We start from the raw sequence: 19,054 nt of genomic DNA on the forward strand, positions 1-19,054 counted from the left end.
TATATTTTTTTTTTTTTTAAGAAAATAAAAATGGCCAAATAATGTATGAGGGGAAAAAAAAAAAACTAAAACTTTTAGAAAATATTTTTTAACTCTTTTTGTTTGTTTGTTTGTTTGTTTTCTTTTCTTTTTGATAGCAGTATTTTTTCTTTTTTCTATTATTGTTTACCATTGTACTAGGCAATTTCACTACCATTTGCACTACTTAATCTAACACGTTAATGCCATTTCTATTAAATTTAAATGTATTATAAAGTTAAACATTTAATTTTAAATTATTATAAAGTACACATTTTAAAAGTGTTAAGAACCAGTCATGAAAGTGGGCCTTTTACTTCATTAATATTATATTATCTACAAGTTATTTTTTTTTTTTTGTAACACTTATGAAGTACATGTTCAAATCAATTAAGCACACTTCTTCTTCTTCTTCTTCTTCATTTTTTAACACAGATATGTAAGCTGTTTGACATAGGTCATCGGGTCACTGAGGTGCAGTTTACGTCAGGATCAGATCAGACAGTAAAACAGCTCACCAGTGTTTGGAGAAGAGCCATAAAATCAGTGGAGAAAACCCAGAACCCACCACAAGCAGAGAGCAATGTTGCATCATACTGAAAACCTCACTGAACTGACTCAATCTAGGCTACATGGGAGGTTGAGACGTTCAGATTTATTTGACAAATGCATGAACAGAAGCTGGCGAAATGAAAGGACTAACATGAGAGAAAGAGGCTCGGGTGTAATCGGGGGAGGCCAGCCGCGAGAAGAAGGAATGTGTCTGCTGGAGAATGAGAGAAAGCGAGGGAAACGCAGAGGAGGAGAGCGGGTGGAAAGTGGGAGGGAGTAGAGAGGCATGCATGTGTGTGTGTGTGTGTGTGTGTGTGTGTGTGTGGCATGGCTGTTGAATGAGTGGGCCTTGTGTAGCTGCTTCTCTAGTAGTATTTCTCAAACTCAGCACAAGCCAGCCTTCGTACAGAGTTCTGTCCTGTGCGATGAGAGGAATGACAGTGTGGAGAGCTCAGAGTGTGTTTCTGGTGGTCCTCGTGATCTCTCAGCAGGGCAATGCCCACCCACAGTGCCTGGACTACAAGCCTCCGTTCCAGCCTCCAGAGCCCCTGCTCTTCTGCAAGGAGTACGCCAAATTTGGATGCTGTGACTCGGACAGGGATAACCAGATATCCCAGCGCTTCTATCAGATCATGGACTACTTCGATCAGACTGGGATCATGGCCTGTGGGAAGTACATCCGCAGCATACTTTGCCAGGTGAGTCTCGGGTCACTCTCTGTAGAAATGCACAAAGAAGAATTTAAATACACTGACAGGGTTGTTGAGTGAAAAAAAATAAATAAATAATAATAATATTAATATCTGTCTCAGTGGTCGCTGATTGTGTTCTATATATATATTTTTTCCGTTCACTTATTTTGGATGTAGATGTGTCTTACATGGTTGTTTCCCATCTCATGTTGTACAATATTTAAGGTTTCCCAAGAAAGATAATCATTTAAAAACTATATTTTGAAGAATGTTGGTAACCAAAGAGGTACCGGTAGCTATTGACTTCTATAGTATGAAAAAAACAAAACAAAACACACACACACACACACACACACACACACATATATATATATATATATATATATATATATATATATATATATATATATATATATATATATATATATATAAGGGGTGTAACGGTTCACAAAATTCATGGTTCGGTTCGATACGATACACTGGTGTCACGGTTCGGTTCGGTACGGTTCGGTACGTTTTAGATACAGCAAAATGTAAAAACATCTCAACTTTTCATGTGACAAGAACTAACCAATCAGCTTTATCCTTTCCCGTAACAACGTTGAAAGCTCAGCCAAGATGAAGAAACAGCTGATCATAGTTGTATATGGATTGCAATTTTGAAATAAATTTAGTAGCAGAGCTACTGCAAGCGATTTTTAGAGCTGCAAATCCATTTATCCTTTGCTGAAATTTCTGCGTCTTCATGGAGAGAGCACGTCATTGTTGCTTAGCAAAGGCAGACACCTCAGGGGCGCTTCTGCCCGAGCGCTTTGGAAAGAAGGAGAAAGACGCGCCTAGCGTTTTCCACGCGTTTTTAGGCACGATATGTGAACGGCCTGACTGAGTAGCCTAACATAAAAATATAAGTTGGTGTTTTTTTCTTCTTCGGGGGTGTCAGGGGTGTTGCCTGTTACGTCGTCTGGGTTATTGGGCTACCTTGTTGAACGCATATAATTATATTTCACTTTTTTTTTTTTTTTAAATATAATTAATTAGTTCAACGAACCGTTCGGTACATAATGCGTACCGCGTACCGAACCGAAAGGTTCAATACGAATACGCATATCGTTACAACCCTAATATATATAAGGATTCAATGGCTGCTGTCAAATCTGGAACATTTGGAACATCATGAGTTAACATCAATAAATGATGACAGTTTTCATTTTTGGGTGAACTGTCCCTTTAATTCATGAAATTCTCTATAGAAATGTATATATAAGAATTTAAACAGCTGTAGAGGGTAATTGGATTGTATTTATTTATTACTTTATTATATTAATATTGTTATTAAATAAAATACACAAAATATAATAATTAAATATAATATGTTTTTGAAATTATTTACCCAGTTTTGTTAATAAATGATGCATGTTCCATTCATCAAAGTTTATAGTTCAGATGAGGTTACATCATTGTAAGAGAGTTACATCATTTTTGTTTTAGCTATTTTTATAAGGCTGGATTACTTTGATTTTAATGTAAAATATTACTAGTTATGGTAATTTTGTGTGAATATATATATATATATATATATATATATATATATATATATATATATATATATATATATATAAATATATATAAAACCATAATTCCTATCTAGGGGCCAACCAAAACTAAACTAACATCCAAATCAAATTATGGTTGCTTACTTACATCATTGCAACTTCAAGGCTACTGGGATTAAATGATGATAATTTAGCATATGGTTTAGAGATTGCAGTGGGATTGCGGTTGGCGAAGGGAACACCTGATTTATTTGACTACTTAGTGGTGAAGCTGAGCTCAGTGATGGTCTCTGTTTGAACATTTATCCCAGATACAGGGAGCTGCTTGTGTTCTCCAACCTGCAGAGAAGCAAATATATGCTTCCTCTCTAACTAGGCATATCATATTCCTGTGGAAAGGTCAACAAAATACTGAAGAAAGAGAGAAAGAAAGAGCGAGAGTAGAGGATAGGCTACTAAATGTTAATAATGCTGATAATAATTTCAACAGCACTGTCTGTGTTTGTGCTTTCCAGACATTCATCAGTAGAGATCGACAATGAATTATTCAGCATTTAACACGCTGATTTATTTGGGATCGAAACATGATCACAGTCTATAAGAGGGAATCATTGAATTATTCACTCAACCAGTTCACATGCATTCTTTCTGGATCAAACCATGTGACCGTCTATGAGTGAGTGATTGAATTGTTCACTCAGTCAATTAATTCAACAATTCAGATTATTTCAGGAACATACCTTAATCACGCTACTGTTTGTTTCTTGGAAAACTTGACGGACCAAAAATATAAATTTCAGAATAATATTTTGTTTATTATGAGTGCTTACTGCAGTTTTCTCATCTGCAACTTTACATGCAGTGGCTCTTTAAAGCTGGATGGATTCTAATTGGCTGTCAGTGTTTTTTTTCAGCTATATAAAAAAGTGATTTTAATTAAATAGTTTGGTCTAATGGTCTAAATATCCACTTGGTTGTGACTCAGAGCCTACAGAGCTCTCTTGCTTATGTTATTGCATTAATAAATAGCTGAATTTGGCATTGAATATGTAATTAGTAATCGTATTCTCATGGTCACAACTTTGGAAGCCCTCCTGGTTTTTCATTTATTTATTTATTTTTTTGAGAACTAAAATCAGATAGGTAAGAAATGTTTGTTTCATGATGCATTTCCTATTAAAAGGGTTACAATTATAACTCTTTCAGCAGGGGAAAGCTGTAAACTCATAATTACCTAATGAATGACGGGCACAGACGTATAAGCTAATGGGCTTTCAGGCCTAGTAGAGTGGAGCAAATGTGCTGATGATTGAAACCCTGCAGGGACCATCTGTTGAACAAAACCTATGAGGAGTTTGACAACAACAGAGATTGTGAGCTCCTACAAACTCTGAAGCACACAGAAGCATACAATCAAAGTTATACTAAGGACAAAAACAGAAGAACACAATGACTGGGCAAGAACTCACAATAGGATCAGAAGGTATGGAGGGCAAAAATATGCAGTGCATCTGAAGAAAAGAGAGCACTGGAATTGGTGTGTTTCCCAGCATTGTTCAACACAAGAAGACACTTGGCATTTTACTTAGAAGTGTTTACTATAATCTTGCATGGGAAACATGCAACACAAGTCCTCAACTCATCTTATATGATATCCATGAAGAAAAAAATGCATAAAAAGAATAATAATAAAAAAAAGTATTTTATTTGACATTTTAGGGTGATACATTGACCCGTGACCAGCAGTTTTTTTAACTAAAGCCTGAAAACTACAGTAGAATTATGTAGATTCATAAGTTTCCTTGACATAGACACTCATTCCAACTCATTTCTGCCCTTTCTACAAGGTTTTTCCCCAATGCTAACAGGATATTACATAACGTTGTGTGTTGTTTAGGAAAAGCTGGACTCATTTATACCACATAACCCCCCTCAACAGGTCTATATTTTGTTTGAATTGCAATCAAACATCTTTAGAGAGCCTTGAAACATTATTCATCCACCTTTTGGCCACATTACAGTGCCTGTGATGTGTTACGAGCGAGTTAGCCCATCAATCCAAGCCACCTTCAGGTCAGCGATTTATTTAATGCCATTATAGTAATCTCGGATATCTTCCAGTCCCGAGCTGGCAGTATCGTTGCCAAAGCTGGCTCGCTCCTCTGATGGGTGTGGTGTTGTGGTTAAGGCATAATGAAGGCCTGGTTATCCCAAAATGTCCAAGAGTTACTGTATTTATAGCTCAAACGATCATCAGCAGCTGCTGGATTGAATCCTGGGATCCCGGCTGTTGAGAAGACGTGCAGAATGCCACGTTTGCCAGATTATGAGGAGTGATGCAGAAAGCCTTGCACAGCAAATACTTTTCAGATGCATTAGTAATTTGAGATTAACTGAAAGTTTATTGAAGATAGGAACAAGTCATTCTTCATGGGTAAATGACATGACACTTTCTTATAGATCTATACATATATATATATATATATATATATATATATATATATATATATATATATATATATATATATATATATATATATATATATATATATATAATGCAATTCATAAATGAATGTTCTTGTTTTGTTTGTTTTAAAATGTTCTTCACACACACAAAAAAAGTGAAGTAATGCTTACTTAAAAGTTTCCTGAGAACCCAAAATGGTTCTTCTAATCGCATTGCATAAAATAAATGAATAAACATTCTAAAGAAACCACATAAAAAAAAAAAATAATATCTTGTAATAATCTTATAAACCTGGCATAATATTTCTTAGAATTTCTTTTTTTCTTTTAAGATTACTTGACTTAAAACCTATCATGCACAAAAATGTGGAACAAAAACATAAAACAGTAAATCATAAACAGTAAATTATATCAGGTCTTTTGAAGATGTATTTTGAAATTAATTTCCGTGATACTGAAGCCTTTCTCAATGGCGCAGTGCAACTTCACGAACATTGGTTCAAACTGGAAAACTGGACGGCATGGCATAGCTACCAAAGCCAGCAAAAATGGGGTCATATGTCGGGTCATATGACTATATAAGCAGGCATTCTCTCCATAAGATTTAAGGTCAGGTCTGAAGGGACGACACTGAAGCCGCAGCCTCATAGCACAGCATATAATGCAGTACTTGTTCCGTATCTCAGGGAACCGAGGTTACATTCATAACCGAGTACGTTCCCTTTCGTTACTTTATACTGCATATGGGGAATGAATTCAACCATGCCGTGCCACGGCAGGGAACGACTAGACTTATCTTGGACACCTGTGGGGTCCAGGGGACAAGTGAGAGGGCCGGAGCCTTCAAACCTTTTATGATACACTTGCTAAGAGGGAGCTAGCTCCCTGGAAGTTGCATGATGACGGAGCTTGACAGAGACCGTCATATCCTATTGAGAGGATCCGAGCATGCAAGGTCGGAATGTCCAGGTTATAAAATCTGACAAAAGTGGATGGTGAGGACCAGCTGGCCACCTGACAGATGTTTTTGATAGAGACACCCCTAGACCAGGCCCACGAAGAGGCCATCTCTCTAGTGGTGTGGAATTGTACTCCTATGGGGCAATCAAGGCCCATAGAGGAGTAACATAGAGTGATAGCGTTGACTATCCAACGAGAGAGTCACTGCTTTGAAATGGCTGACACCTTGGTGCGGCCGCCAAAGCAGACAAAAATCTGGGAGGCCCTTTGAGTCCTTTGAGGACCGTGGAAAGGTCCCAAGTGGGAACAGTGAGAGGAAGTTGGGGGTTCAACCACCTAGAACCTCTCAGGAAATCAACACTAAAGCTGTTTCGACCCACTGATTGGCCAGCGATAGAAGCGTGGAACGCTGCAATGGCTTCTATGTACACCTTGAGCATGGAAGGGTAGAGGTCCTTGTACAGATGCTACTGGAGAAATGACAGTATCGGAGATATGTCACACTCAACAGGTTCTTCGTTTTCGTGCTGAGCACCAGTCAACAAAGACTGACCACTTCTGGGCATATAGGCATCTCGTAAACGGGGCTCTTGCCTGAGAAATTGTGTGTAGCATGTCCCCGGGGAGGCTTAAAGGCTCCCATCAAGGGAACATATGTGCAAAGCCCCGAGTTCTGGCTGTGGATGCCAGATTGTCCTGTTCACCTAAAAGAGGAGGTCCCGTCTCAGGGGGATCGGCCATGGGGCTTTCGTGGAAAGCCTGAATAGCGTCAAGGACAAAACTTGGCTCCTCTAGAGTAGGGCCAACAGGAGGACTCTGTGCTTGTCTTCCCTCATCTGGTCAGAGGGATCAGAGCGATCGGGGGAAAAGCGTAAAGAAGGAAGCTGGACCAGGTGTGGGCCATCAAATCTATGTCTTTCGAAACATAGATTGGGCAATGAGAGTTGTCTTTTGAGGCAAAAAGGTTGACCTCTGCATTCCCGAAGACCTCCCAGATTCGGATAATCATCTGGGGGTGGAGCATCCACTTGTCCGAGGGGACATTGCTCCGAGATAGTATGTCAACTCTCAGATTCGTTCTGCCCAGTACGTGCATTGCCTTAAGTAATCACAGCTTGGGTAATGCCCATTCCAAGAGGTGCACGCATAGGCAGCTGGACAAAAGGCCGCCTTGGTGATATATGTAGGACACCACCATCATGCTGTCCATCTGGACTAGGACATGGCACCCCTTCAGGATCGCCTGTAAGGAGTGAAGGGCTCGTTCCACTGCCAACAACTTTAGGCAGTTGATGTGGAGTTGGCTCTCCTCGTGTGACCACAAGCCGAAGGCTGGTCTGCCCTCGCACAAAACGCACCAACCCAAGTTGGACGCATCTATCTATCACACCATTCTTCTGGAAAACACCTGCAGGGGTACTCCATGACTGAACCAAACAGGGTTCATTCAAGGTTTCAGGGCTGCTAAACAGGCCTGATTGACCCCAACACAAAAGTGGCCATGCCACCAAGCGTGAGGTAGGACCCGGAGTTTTAGCCAATATTGCAAATGTCACATAGATAGAAGGAAGAGCTGTAAAACCAGGGAGGCGGAAGCCATCAGGCCTAGCATCCTCTGGAAAAACTTCAGAGGGGAACAGGCTTTGTTCTGTGGGCTGCTGAATTGCCAGGGTGCAGTCTGGCGAGGCTACAGCCCTAATTCGGACAGAGTAGAAGACTGCACCCAGGAATGTGATACGTTGGCTGGGGAGCAGTGAGCTCTTGGAAAAATTGACCCTGATACCTAGGGACTCCAAGTGGCAGAGGAGCACAGATCTGTGATGGTCTAGGTCGGTCTCACGAAAGTAAGCATCTTTCAGATCCAGCGAGAAGAACCAGTCCTCGGGGCAAATCTGCGTGAGGATCGGTTTCAATGTTTACATCCTGAACTTCCAACTTTCAACTTGGCAGTCTGTAAGGACACCAGCTTTGCAGGCTTTTGGCGATCTCAGCTGGTCCGCTGTGGTGCCTCTTCAATGGCGGGAGAGCTTGTTCCAGCAGGCGAAGGCACTTCAGCAAAGAGATACAGCGAAGAGAAGTCGTCGCTGAAGGAGAGAGATATGAAATCCTATGGCGAAATGCCTGCTTATACAGCCATACACCCCGCCCATTTTGACAGGCTTTGGCACGCTGCATTACCATAGGCTCATGCAGCTACGCCGCACCGTCATTGGTTCAAAAAGTTTTCCAGTTTGAACCAATGGCCGTGCAGTTATTGCACTGCGCTATTGAAAAAGGCTTCAGCATCGAGGAAAAATTAGCTTTTCCCCATACGCAGTATGAGTGAAGTATCGGAAGGGAACTGTCAGAAAGTCTCATACTCATGCTGAACACTTAATATTTTATAAGAATAATAGATGGCTAACTCTGAATTACATTATTTTACTGAATACCAACAAGTCAATCAGACTCCAGTATTCAGACAGACCATGGTATAATATAGTATATCACCACACTAATGGCAATAGGTAATATGGGTTTAGCCAAACCTTCACTAATGTGACACACTTTGATTTGTTTGTTTCAGGAATGCTCTCCGTACGCAGCTCATCTGTACGACGCAGAAGACGCAAACACCCCAATGCGGGAGCTTCCCGGCCTCTGCGGAAACTACTGCCAGGATTTCTGGCTCCACTGCCGTTACACTCTCAGCCTTCTGATCAATAACAATCAAACATATGCTATTGAAGAAGACCGGAGCAAGTTCTGCAAGTATCTTGAGCTGAAAGATCCCGAGTACTGTTACCCAAACGTCCTCTCCAACGCTGAGCTCAACGCCAACCTGGGAGACGTGAAGGCGGACCCGGAGGGATGCATTCAGTTATGTCTGGAAGAAGTGGCGAATGGGCTTCGCAATCCTGTGGCGATGATACACGCCAATGACGGCACGCACCGCTTCTTCGTGGCAGAGCAGCTGGGTTACGTGTGGACTTACCTGGCCAACGGTTCCCGGATCGACAGGCCCTTCCTGAACCTGACAAGAGCGGTTCTGACCTCACCTTGGGCCGGAGATGAGAGAGGGTTCCTCTGCATCGCACTGCATCCGCGATTCACAACGGTCAAAAAGGCCTATGTTTACTACTCGGTGTCTGTGAAGAAGCAGGAGAAGATTCGCATTAGTGAGTTTCTCGTGTCTGATTCAGATATGAATATGCTGGATCACTCCTCAGAAAGGTGAGAGAACAGATATCAGAAATTCACATGTTCCACTTAACTCAGCCCGCGTATTTCATGATTAAAAACCTTATATATATATATATATATATATATATATATATATATATATATATATATATTGGTAGGCCAATTTCTGAGAGTATTTTGTATTTATTTTTTGTATTTTTCTTTAGATAGTTAAATCCAAAGAAACCAAAGATATACTCTCTGTTATACTCTCCGGTATATTTATATACGCATATTGGTATAAGGTTTTTGTTTTGTTTTTCACTTGATCAGAATGGTACAAATTTCGATAAAGGTTTTGAAACTTGTTATGTGACAGAATGTTTTTCTTTCTTTTTTTTATTTACATAATTCTAAAAAGGTTGCACAGCCTAATAATAATATTAATAATAATAATAATAATAATAATAATAATAAAACATGGAAATAAATAAAGCATGAAAGGTTTAATTGGCCCTTTCAGAAATATTATTTGCTATATCCCCTAAAATTACAAAACATTAAATAAAAATGTTATTGACAAGCTAAAATATAGTACAATCATTTTATTGAAATACAATAATTTAGAGTACTTGTTTTATAAATAATTACATTATATTTATACTAAAGGTTTAAAGGTTTACAAATTGGTGCCATACCCTAACTGATCATTTTTTTGCAGTATGCATCAAATGCTGTCATTAAAGATTAAAATTGCACTAAGAAACACTAGTTGTATACTCTATATCTTATAATGATATTGGTGAAGTTGTTCAGATCTGCTCTGAACCACAAACCAGGAATTTAATAATGTGGAAGTGCATCAAAAATAAAATAAACATTCAAATAAAAAAAACACTTTCTCTTGCAATACAGGTGTCAAGAGAGCTAGCTTTATTTACATGTCAGGCAGATGAATTTGTCCAAAGCTATAGGAAATTATACATTATTTGATTAATCAGCAGCTCATTAACATATTCTGAAATAAATAACATTCTCTTAGATGTTGTAACAATTTTAGACTATTGATGCTTATTTTGGTTCCCAGGACACTTCTAGAAGTTGATGAGCCTGCTTCAAATCACAATGGAGGTCAGCTACTGTTTGGGTCGGACGGATATCTGTACATATTCATAGGAGATGGTGGCAAAGCGGGAGACCCTTTCGGAAAGTTTGGGAATTCTCAAAACAAGTAAAGCATCTTTATTTATCTTTATGTGACACACATGTCTTTTACAGAATGCACTTAACACCTATTTTTTTGTTCTTTTTTATTATTTTTTTTTTTTTTACTGGAAATCTATGACACAATGTCATGCAAACATTTGAGAAATTTAATCTGAACTCTGGGATTGTGACTGTGTGTTCAAATGTTTTCCCCTTAGAATTGTAAGTATTTATTATTAGAATATTGCACATATTAATTAATTAATTAACTCATTACATATATAGAACTAAAATTAATTGGAGGAAGTCCATTTTACAAAAATCAGCTCATAAGGTGATAATGCAATACAAAAAAATCTGTATTTACTCAACCACATGTCACTTATATTCAAATAAACATATACTCTCTGTTTATATATATAGATACATACATACACTCACACACATATGTCATTATTTTCCACACACACACACTTCTTTTGATTAAAATGTTAAAATGCTTTAACCCTCTGCTATTTGGTCTATTTGCTGGCTCGTGTCATTTTAATTCCTTATGCATTTCTTTCTTTTGTGGAACAGAATAAAATATGTTTGGTTGAATTAATTAGCTGTTCTTAACACACTGGTGCAGTCAAGCTTCAAGTAGGATAAGAAAATCACAATCAAAAAAGTTCAAAACCTACAAAAATTAAATGTAGGCTTTCAACCGATGTGGATGCATCAACTTCATTGGTATTTTAATAATGATGTTTTTGTCATTGCATAATTCTGGTTCATATTTTGGCGTTGATTTGGCCCGGTTGAGTAATGCACATTTAGCCAGACAGACACACAGCTTCACAGTATTAGCCTTGGCTCTGCCGCCCTGTTTTCCCCGCGTGACATAAGCAGAGCTGACAGAGCCTGGTGAATATAGACTCACAGACTCACACGTGCACAGCGAGCCTTTCATCCTTACAGAGAGATCTGTCAGAGCCACAGCGCTCCTGCAGTCCTGCCGCCGATGACGAGCAGAGGAGCACATCACACTGACTCTACATGTTGAGTGTGAAGCTTCAGTCTCATCACACTGTTAGGTCTTCTGTGCTTCCTCAGTATGGAAAACCTTAAAACATTATATCATCATCATGGTAAATGTTAATTAAACTTTGAAAAACAGAGCAGTATAGTTATAAGCAGAGGTTAACTAGAGTATGCTAACCAGCCTTATCGATTTTAATCTCCAATAACAGCCGATTTGCAAAGCCTGCATTGAAAATATAACCAATGCATATGACCTGCATACTAATTAACACTTTAACTTTGACAAATGTTGCATACATTTTATAGATGAAACATTTGTGTTCATAAGGTTGAAATATTGTCTGTTTATTTATTTATTTTTTCATGCATTTGATTATTTATTCACTGTGTGAAGCAGTATCACTGTGGTTTTTATTTATATTTTGAATTCCATTAAATTTGTCATTTGAATAATTTGAATAATATGTCTATATATATAGTTTGTATTTCTATCTCAGTTTTAGCTGTAGTTATTTTAGTGCACATGAAAATTTAAAACATTGCCCTGGAATTTAACATAAATTGTAATTTTTTTTTTCACAAAAAAAAAAAAAAAAAAAAAAAAAAATTGCAGTAAATATGTTTAGTTGCAGTGCATTAAATTGTCTTTGCATTGTGATAAATGCACAAAGCCATATCACATTTTTGGTTTTATTTTAGCTGGTTATTTTGACCAGTTGTGCAGCCCTTCATTTTTATTTTATTTTATTTTTTAATGTCTAAAAACTGTATTAACCTTGCTCTGAATTTGGCTTGTCTCACCATTTTAATCCATAAATGTAACTCACAGTGATTTAGATGTTTGTTAGTTCTGTTCTGTGATGCTAGACAATATTTTAACCTTGTCAATTAACCAAACACAACAGATAAAAACAGCAAAGCAGAAAATAATCAGAGACAGTGAAGGACAGACGTAAGCCAGCAGTCGCTCCAGCTCTTTTCACAAGAGGAAAAATGAGTGAAGAGGCCCTTCTCAGACGGTTCAGAGCCATGCCAGGGTCAATATTGACACAGGGGCATTGTGGGCTACGTGAGGTCAGAGAAGATGCGGTCGAGTGAGAGAAAGCAACAGCAGATGGTGCAAATGTTTATAGGGCAGGATAAAACTGCAAATGCAAATGCAATGTTTTAATGTTATGCAAACCCTTTTTATAGAACACAAACACTTCTGAATGCAGCACAAATCATTTCTTTTTACTTCGTGTAAAAACAAACGCTGGTGTTTTACAGGTCCACACTTCTGGGCAAGGCCCTGCGGATCGATGTGGACAACAATGACTATAGCGCCCCCTACAGCATCCCATCAGACAACCCTTTCGTGGGAGAGACGGATGCGAGGCCAGAGATCTACGCCTACGGTGTGAGGAACATGTGGAGGTGCTCCATCGACAGGGGCGATCCGGTCAGCGGTCAGGGCCACGGCAGAATGCTCTGTGGAGACGTCGGTCAGAATAAATATGAGGAAGTGGATCTCATCCAAAAAGGAGGGAACTACGGATGGAGGGCAAAGGAGGGCTTCTCTTGTTATGACAAGAAACTCTGCACCAACTCATCACTCAGTGAGCAAGCCTTTCAAATGTGGCTATTTATGTTTAATATAGGCCCGATTCACTTAATACTAAAAGTGCAATTAACCATGTTCTTCATATATTGTCTAATAAGGATTAGGATGAGATTTGGAGAAATGTAGCATTGCATCAGTGTCTGCTGTGCAGTAAATGGGTGCCGTCAGAATGAGAGTCCAAACAGCTGATACACACCTCACAATAATCCAGAAATAATCCACACAAACACACACACACACACACACACACACACACACACACAACTTCCACCAATTAAAAAGAGCATCTGCTGTTGTCTCTTAAATAGAAATCCAGACACATATTTGTTTAGAGCTGTTTAAACGGTGCTTGATCTGTGCAGATTTCTCTCCTGTTTCAGACCACTTTTTCACTGGAGGAAGTTTTTATCGACTATTTATGGACATATTTTAGTCATGTGGATTACTGTGATGTTTTTATCAGCTGTTTGGACTCTCATTCTGACGGCACCCATTCACATCCATTGCTGAGACACTGATGCGATGCTACATTTCTCCAAATCTGATGAAGAAACAAATTCATCTACATTTCGGTTGGCCAGAGGATGAGCACATTTTCTTTCTTTTCTTCAGTCTTTCAATTCTATAAATTCTAAAAGGTGTTTTGTTAAAGCAATATTATTGCTTACTGTTGTTTTCTGACAGTTAAAGATGTTTAACATCAATAGACATTTCATGCACTGTCCAAAAATGATTTATCAGTGTTGCATTTGTTGAATAAGATAATGCAATCTCACATGCAGGATAGTATATAACCAAACTACATCACAGGCCATTAAACATTATGTTGAAGAGTATTTTTTTTTTTTTCTTCACTTTTTCTCAAGATGATATCCTTCCGATTTTTGCTTACCCACATAAAATTGGCAAGTCTGTCACTGGGGGCTACATCTACAGAGGTTGCCAGATGCCCAATCTCAATGGCCTGTACATCTTCGGGGATTTCATGAGCGGGTATGCATGCATTCTCTACTGTATGGATCTCACTTCATGAATTATAGTCTAGTGTAACAAATTATAAACAAGAATACACTTAAAAAAAAAAAATTAAAAAATTACATTGAATATTTAATGCAATGTGTTACTTAGTCTCTTTGTAATTAATTGTGAAATTTACTACCAATTTCTGTGATAAAATTTCCCGTAATGACTGCACTGTTTTCATATTCATCGATCTACTATGTGCTGATTAAATCCCCCTCTTCCCATTCTGTGCATCACAGGCGACTGATGTCCCTAAAGGAGGACCCCGAGACTGGAAAGTGGAGCTATAAGGAGATTTGTATGGGTGCTGACAAAACCTGCAGCTTCCCTAAACTAATAAACAGCTACTACAAGTACATCATCTCATTTGGTGAAGATGAGGCAGGTAACATGAGAGCTGCTCTGTGTTTGACTGCTTCAAGCAAATGTCTTTATATTGTTCTTCAGTGTAACACACTCGTCTCTGTCGTCTGTGTTTCAGGAGAGCTGTACTTCCTCGCGACCGGAGCGGCCAGCGCCACGGCCAGAGCTGGAGTCGTGTATAAGATAGTGGATCCCTCCAGGTACACATACAGCATTATACTAGGAATTAAACAGTTTTATTCAGCAAGGATGCATTACATTGATCAAAAGTGACATTTTGCTAAAAATGTGCATTTCAAATAAATGCTGTTCTTTTGGACTTTCTATGCATCTGTTAATTTATTTTAATCCTTAAAAATAAAATGAATCACAGTTTTGACAAAAACATGAAGCAATACAACTGTTTTCCAAACGTTTCTTGAGCAGTAAATTTTTATGATTTCTGAATATCATGTGACACTGAAGAATGGAGGAACGATACTGAAAATACAGCTGTGCATCACAGAAATACATTACATTTTAAAACATATTCATGTAAAAAACAGATATTTTAATTAGTAAAAATATATTTTTAAAAATTACTGTATTTTTCTATATTTAAATTCTTACTGACCGTTTCCCAAACTTTTGAATCCTTTAGTGGTATACCAAGAATACGTCTCGCAAGTCAGATTGCTTTTCTGAAGCAATATTTAAAGGGACTGTAAGTAGAAATTACTCCCATCTAGTGGTGAATTTGTATTTTGCATTCAAACTAATTTTGCTCTCCTGCGCCTCGCTTTTTCAAATGCGCGTTGCATCTACGGTAGGCGATATGTACCAAAAAGCTTTGACGGGATGTCTTCTAATAGCACTTCGTCGAGTTTTCCTTCAGGTGAACAGGTGTGTTATTTCAAACAAACTGCAACATGACAACAAACAAACGGATGTTACAGTATGAATTACTGACTGTGGAAAACATGAAATATTGTAATTAGTAGTTATGTCTTCTTTATTTGTTATATTTTCTGAATTATGTGCATTGTTAGATATAAAAAAAATATTGTAATATAGATTGTAACACTGACTTACCTGTCGAGAAGAAAACTGGCCACTTCAGCGTCTCTTTTGAAATCTTTATCCAGCATTAGCTCTTTCCACCTAGAAAAAGCTTCCCCGACATTAACTCTTGTTTTCTGTAATCTACGGTCACGTTTCCTTTTACGTTCTATTTTTGACTGTTTTGGCGACAATGTTTTCTTCTCCTGTGGCGCGGCATATGTATGGTCCATAATAAGAATGCAATCCAGACTTTTAAACTTGCCGGTGCAGTTTCAAGCGCCTCTCACTGCTCTGCACCTGCGTTTCTGGCTCTGACCGAAAACGCGCTGTGGCTTAGTACTTTTTGTCCCTCTCTGCTATTATAGTTTTGCAAGATGGCGGAACTACATGGAAGCCTCCGTCAACCTACCCGTCCCATGTATATAAAGATAATAAATTCTTCATTTACGAGGATTAGTTTAAACATTGGCATAGGTATTTGTACACCATTGAGGGCATATTTATGAATAAAAATATTGATTTTAGATAATAAAATACCAAAAAAGTTACTTATTGTCCCTTTAAGGAATAGTTTGCACAAGATAACAGTCCTGTCATTTATTCACTCACATGAGCGATACTAATAGAGATCCTGTTTATCCTGTTATGTACTCTAGGGTGCAATGCATGGTTTTGAACTTCAGATTTCAACAGCTGTGAAATAAACAGTTGGACTTGTTTCCAATCTTTAGGAGGGCTCCTCCAGGAAAGTGCAACTTCAAGCCTACTCCAGTCAACATAAAGGGCAAACTGATTCATTTCAGTCCTAAAGAAGGTAAGAGAGCCAGTAAACATCCCTTTATCCCGCTAGAGATGTGAGTCTTGAGTAGGGCTGTATGATTAATGAATGGTTTCAGGGTGAAGCGTGGCACAGAGTTCATTTATACACATGAGCAACATGATCCGGTGTTTTCAGCATCTCAGGTCTCAGATCAGCATATCTCAGTTTAGGTCACTTTAACATGCATTTGGGACACAACTTTCTAAACGTATTCACACATTTGTAAAAAGAAGCACTTATCAACAATGGAGAAGCCTTAAGGGCTCTCTGCATTTTTTCAGCCAAAATATAATTAAAAATTTAATTTAATTCATTTTGAATCCCAGTCACTATTTCAGTCAGACTAAGATTTTCGCGCAGCCCTAGGCTTGAGGTAGACTTTTTTGACATGATATTATTTGTTTTACAGAGTACGTAATTAATAAAAAACCCACAACAACCGCCATTCCCAAACCAAAACCCACCAAACCGAGTGTGACCCCACGTCCACGAGTACAACACACGACGCCCCGCCGGGTTCCTCCAGTGACCACCGTCCGGCCGTCTACACCACATCCACGCACTCTCCACACGACCCCACGGCCCAGACCTCCGTCCCTGACCACCCCCAGACCGCCCTACTGGACGACCCCACCCAGAACCACCACGAACACCCAAACCGGCAGACCGGGCAAACGAGGCCGAGGCAAGCCCAGGAGGAAAGGGGACCGGAGGGGACGTTCTCGAGCCGGGAGGGTGAGGCTGGTCAGCGCAGACGGACAGAAGGACCGCGGCCGAGTGGAGATCTTCGCAAGGGGCGAATGGGGTACAGTGTGTGACGATATGTTTAACATACAGGCTGCGGCGGTGGTCTGCAGACAGATGGGGTTTCCTGTGGCTCTGCGGGTGGCGAAGAGAGCCGAGCTCGGGGCGGGAGACATCGGAGTCAGAATCCTGCTGGACGACGTGGAGTGTGAAGGAACCGAGCGAACTCTACTGCACTGCAAACACCCCAAACTGGGCAAAAACAACTGCTCTCACGACGAGGATGTAGGGGTGGTTTGTGGCCATTATGAGCATGCAGTGGAGTGAGAGACAATGAGGCTGTGATGACACAAATACTAAACAAAACTACATCTCACAGACACAAACAAATCATTTAAAATGACCCACTCTAAAAGTATGACAAACTGGAAATACCCCCAATCAAAACCAGAATCAGAATTGTTTTTTTTTACATTTATGAATTATAATCAATCAAACAAATAAACATTTTAATCTTAACTGTCGCCCGTCCCTCAGAGGAAGTTTACTTCACTATCCTAATCTAATCGTGATAAACTATAGCCATATCATTGGACAGGTCTAAGACTCCTAAATACTTATTTGTGATCAAGCCTGTGGAAATCCAGTTAAAGTCTTTTTTTTTCGTCTGTGATTTACTGTTTTGTTCCTAAAATCATCCTTTGTAACGACGTAGAACGTCCTGTGAAAACCATATCAAAGGCCATGTCAAAGATTTGAAAATCAGAGTGAAATTACTGTTTGAAATCAAACTTTGATGCTTGGTATCTCATAATTAGATTTCAAGACTTTAGCTTGGATTTCACAGACAGGGTCACATTTTATCACTGCTTTTTTTTTTTTTTTGTTACAAATGATAATAGATTAATTTATGACAAAAGTGTACCTCAAAAATCCACATCATAGCAGGAGTTCTGACCTTTGTCACAAAAAAAAAAGTCTTTCTTTGTTGCCTTTTTTCCTTTCACGATTTAGAAAAACAATCATACATTATGTATCAACTGAAAATTTAAATCTCAAATTCCATTTCGTTAAAATCAGACATTGGCCTTACTATGGAAATGGTACAACAATATCATGTTTCAAAATGTTTTCAAGAAATTTTTAAATGTAAGGTGGATAGTGCACTTTCATGTCTGTGTTCAGAAATGGGAGTGACAGTTTAAGGGTTAATAATCAGTCATTTTCACACTGAATCGTGCACGATTACACTGCTGTGTGAGTTGTTGATCATTTCACACAACTGAGACAACTGTATTAACTGATTCTTCATATAAAACTGGTGAAATTAAAACAAAAACAGATTAAAGTATATCCATATTGCATTCATGATGAGATCAATAATTTTCCAGACTGTTTTTTTTTTTTTTTTACATAATTCAGGTTATTGCTATGTAAATATTGCATTCTTTTTCTTTTTTTTGCACATATGCATTTCTTGTTTAATTCCAAATGATTGTTTTTGAATACAAATGCTGGACATTCTTTGTTATGCTGTAATAATTAAACAATGTAAATAAAATTGTTTGCATAAGGATATTGTCAGATAAATCTTTAGTTTTATAACTTATATCAGTTAGACACGTGTCCTGTTGCTCATTGGATATTGATGATGTGATGGTTTTATTAACCTGACTAACTTTAAACAAATTCTAAATACTCACCAGATATTGAAGCACACCGTTATGATCCAAACTCACCGGACTGAGCGATATCACGTGGTGCCTGCTACTTTTCTCAACATTGTCCAGGCTAGACCACTAACACGCGTTGTTGTTGTCAATCGACT

At 38.6% G+C, this 19,054-nt stretch overlaps 1 protein-coding gene across 1 annotated transcript; it reads left to right on the forward strand.

The window, feature by feature from the left end:
• The first annotated feature begins 715 nt into the window (after positions 1-715).
• Positions 716-18,609, forward strand: LOC113118711 (HHIP-like protein 1). Its single transcript, XM_026288103.1, has 9 exons — positions 716-1,268; positions 8,808-9,454; positions 10,491-10,634; positions 12,902-13,230; positions 14,102-14,228; positions 14,498-14,643; positions 14,740-14,821; positions 16,394-16,476; positions 16,892-18,609. The coding sequence occupies exons 1-9, from the start codon at positions 909-911 to the stop codon at positions 17,551-17,553; spliced, it is 2,580 nt and encodes an 859-aa protein (XP_026143888.1). The 5' UTR covers positions 716-908; the 3' UTR covers positions 17,554-18,609.
• The last annotated feature ends 445 nt before the right edge of the window (positions 18,610-19,054 follow it).

This window comes from Carassius auratus, chromosome 18, assembly GCF_003368295.1.
Source record: "Carassius auratus strain Wakin chromosome 18, ASM336829v1, whole genome shotgun sequence".
Classification (NCBI taxonomy): Eukaryota; Metazoa; Chordata; class Actinopteri; order Cypriniformes; family Cyprinidae; genus Carassius; species Carassius auratus.

Coding starts and splice junctions, on each gene's coding strand:
- LOC113118711 (XM_026288103.1), top strand. CDS start 909: ATGAGTGGGCCTTGTGTAGCTGCTTCTCTAGTAGTATTTCTCAAACTC. Junction 1,269..8,807: donor TCCGCAGCATACTTTGCCAG/GTGAGTCTCGGG, acceptor TGTTTGTTTCAG/GAATGCTCTCCGTACGCAGC. Junction 9,455..10,490: donor CTGGATCACTCCTCAGAAAG/GTGAGAGAACAG, acceptor TTTGGTTCCCAG/GACACTTCTAGAAGTTGATG.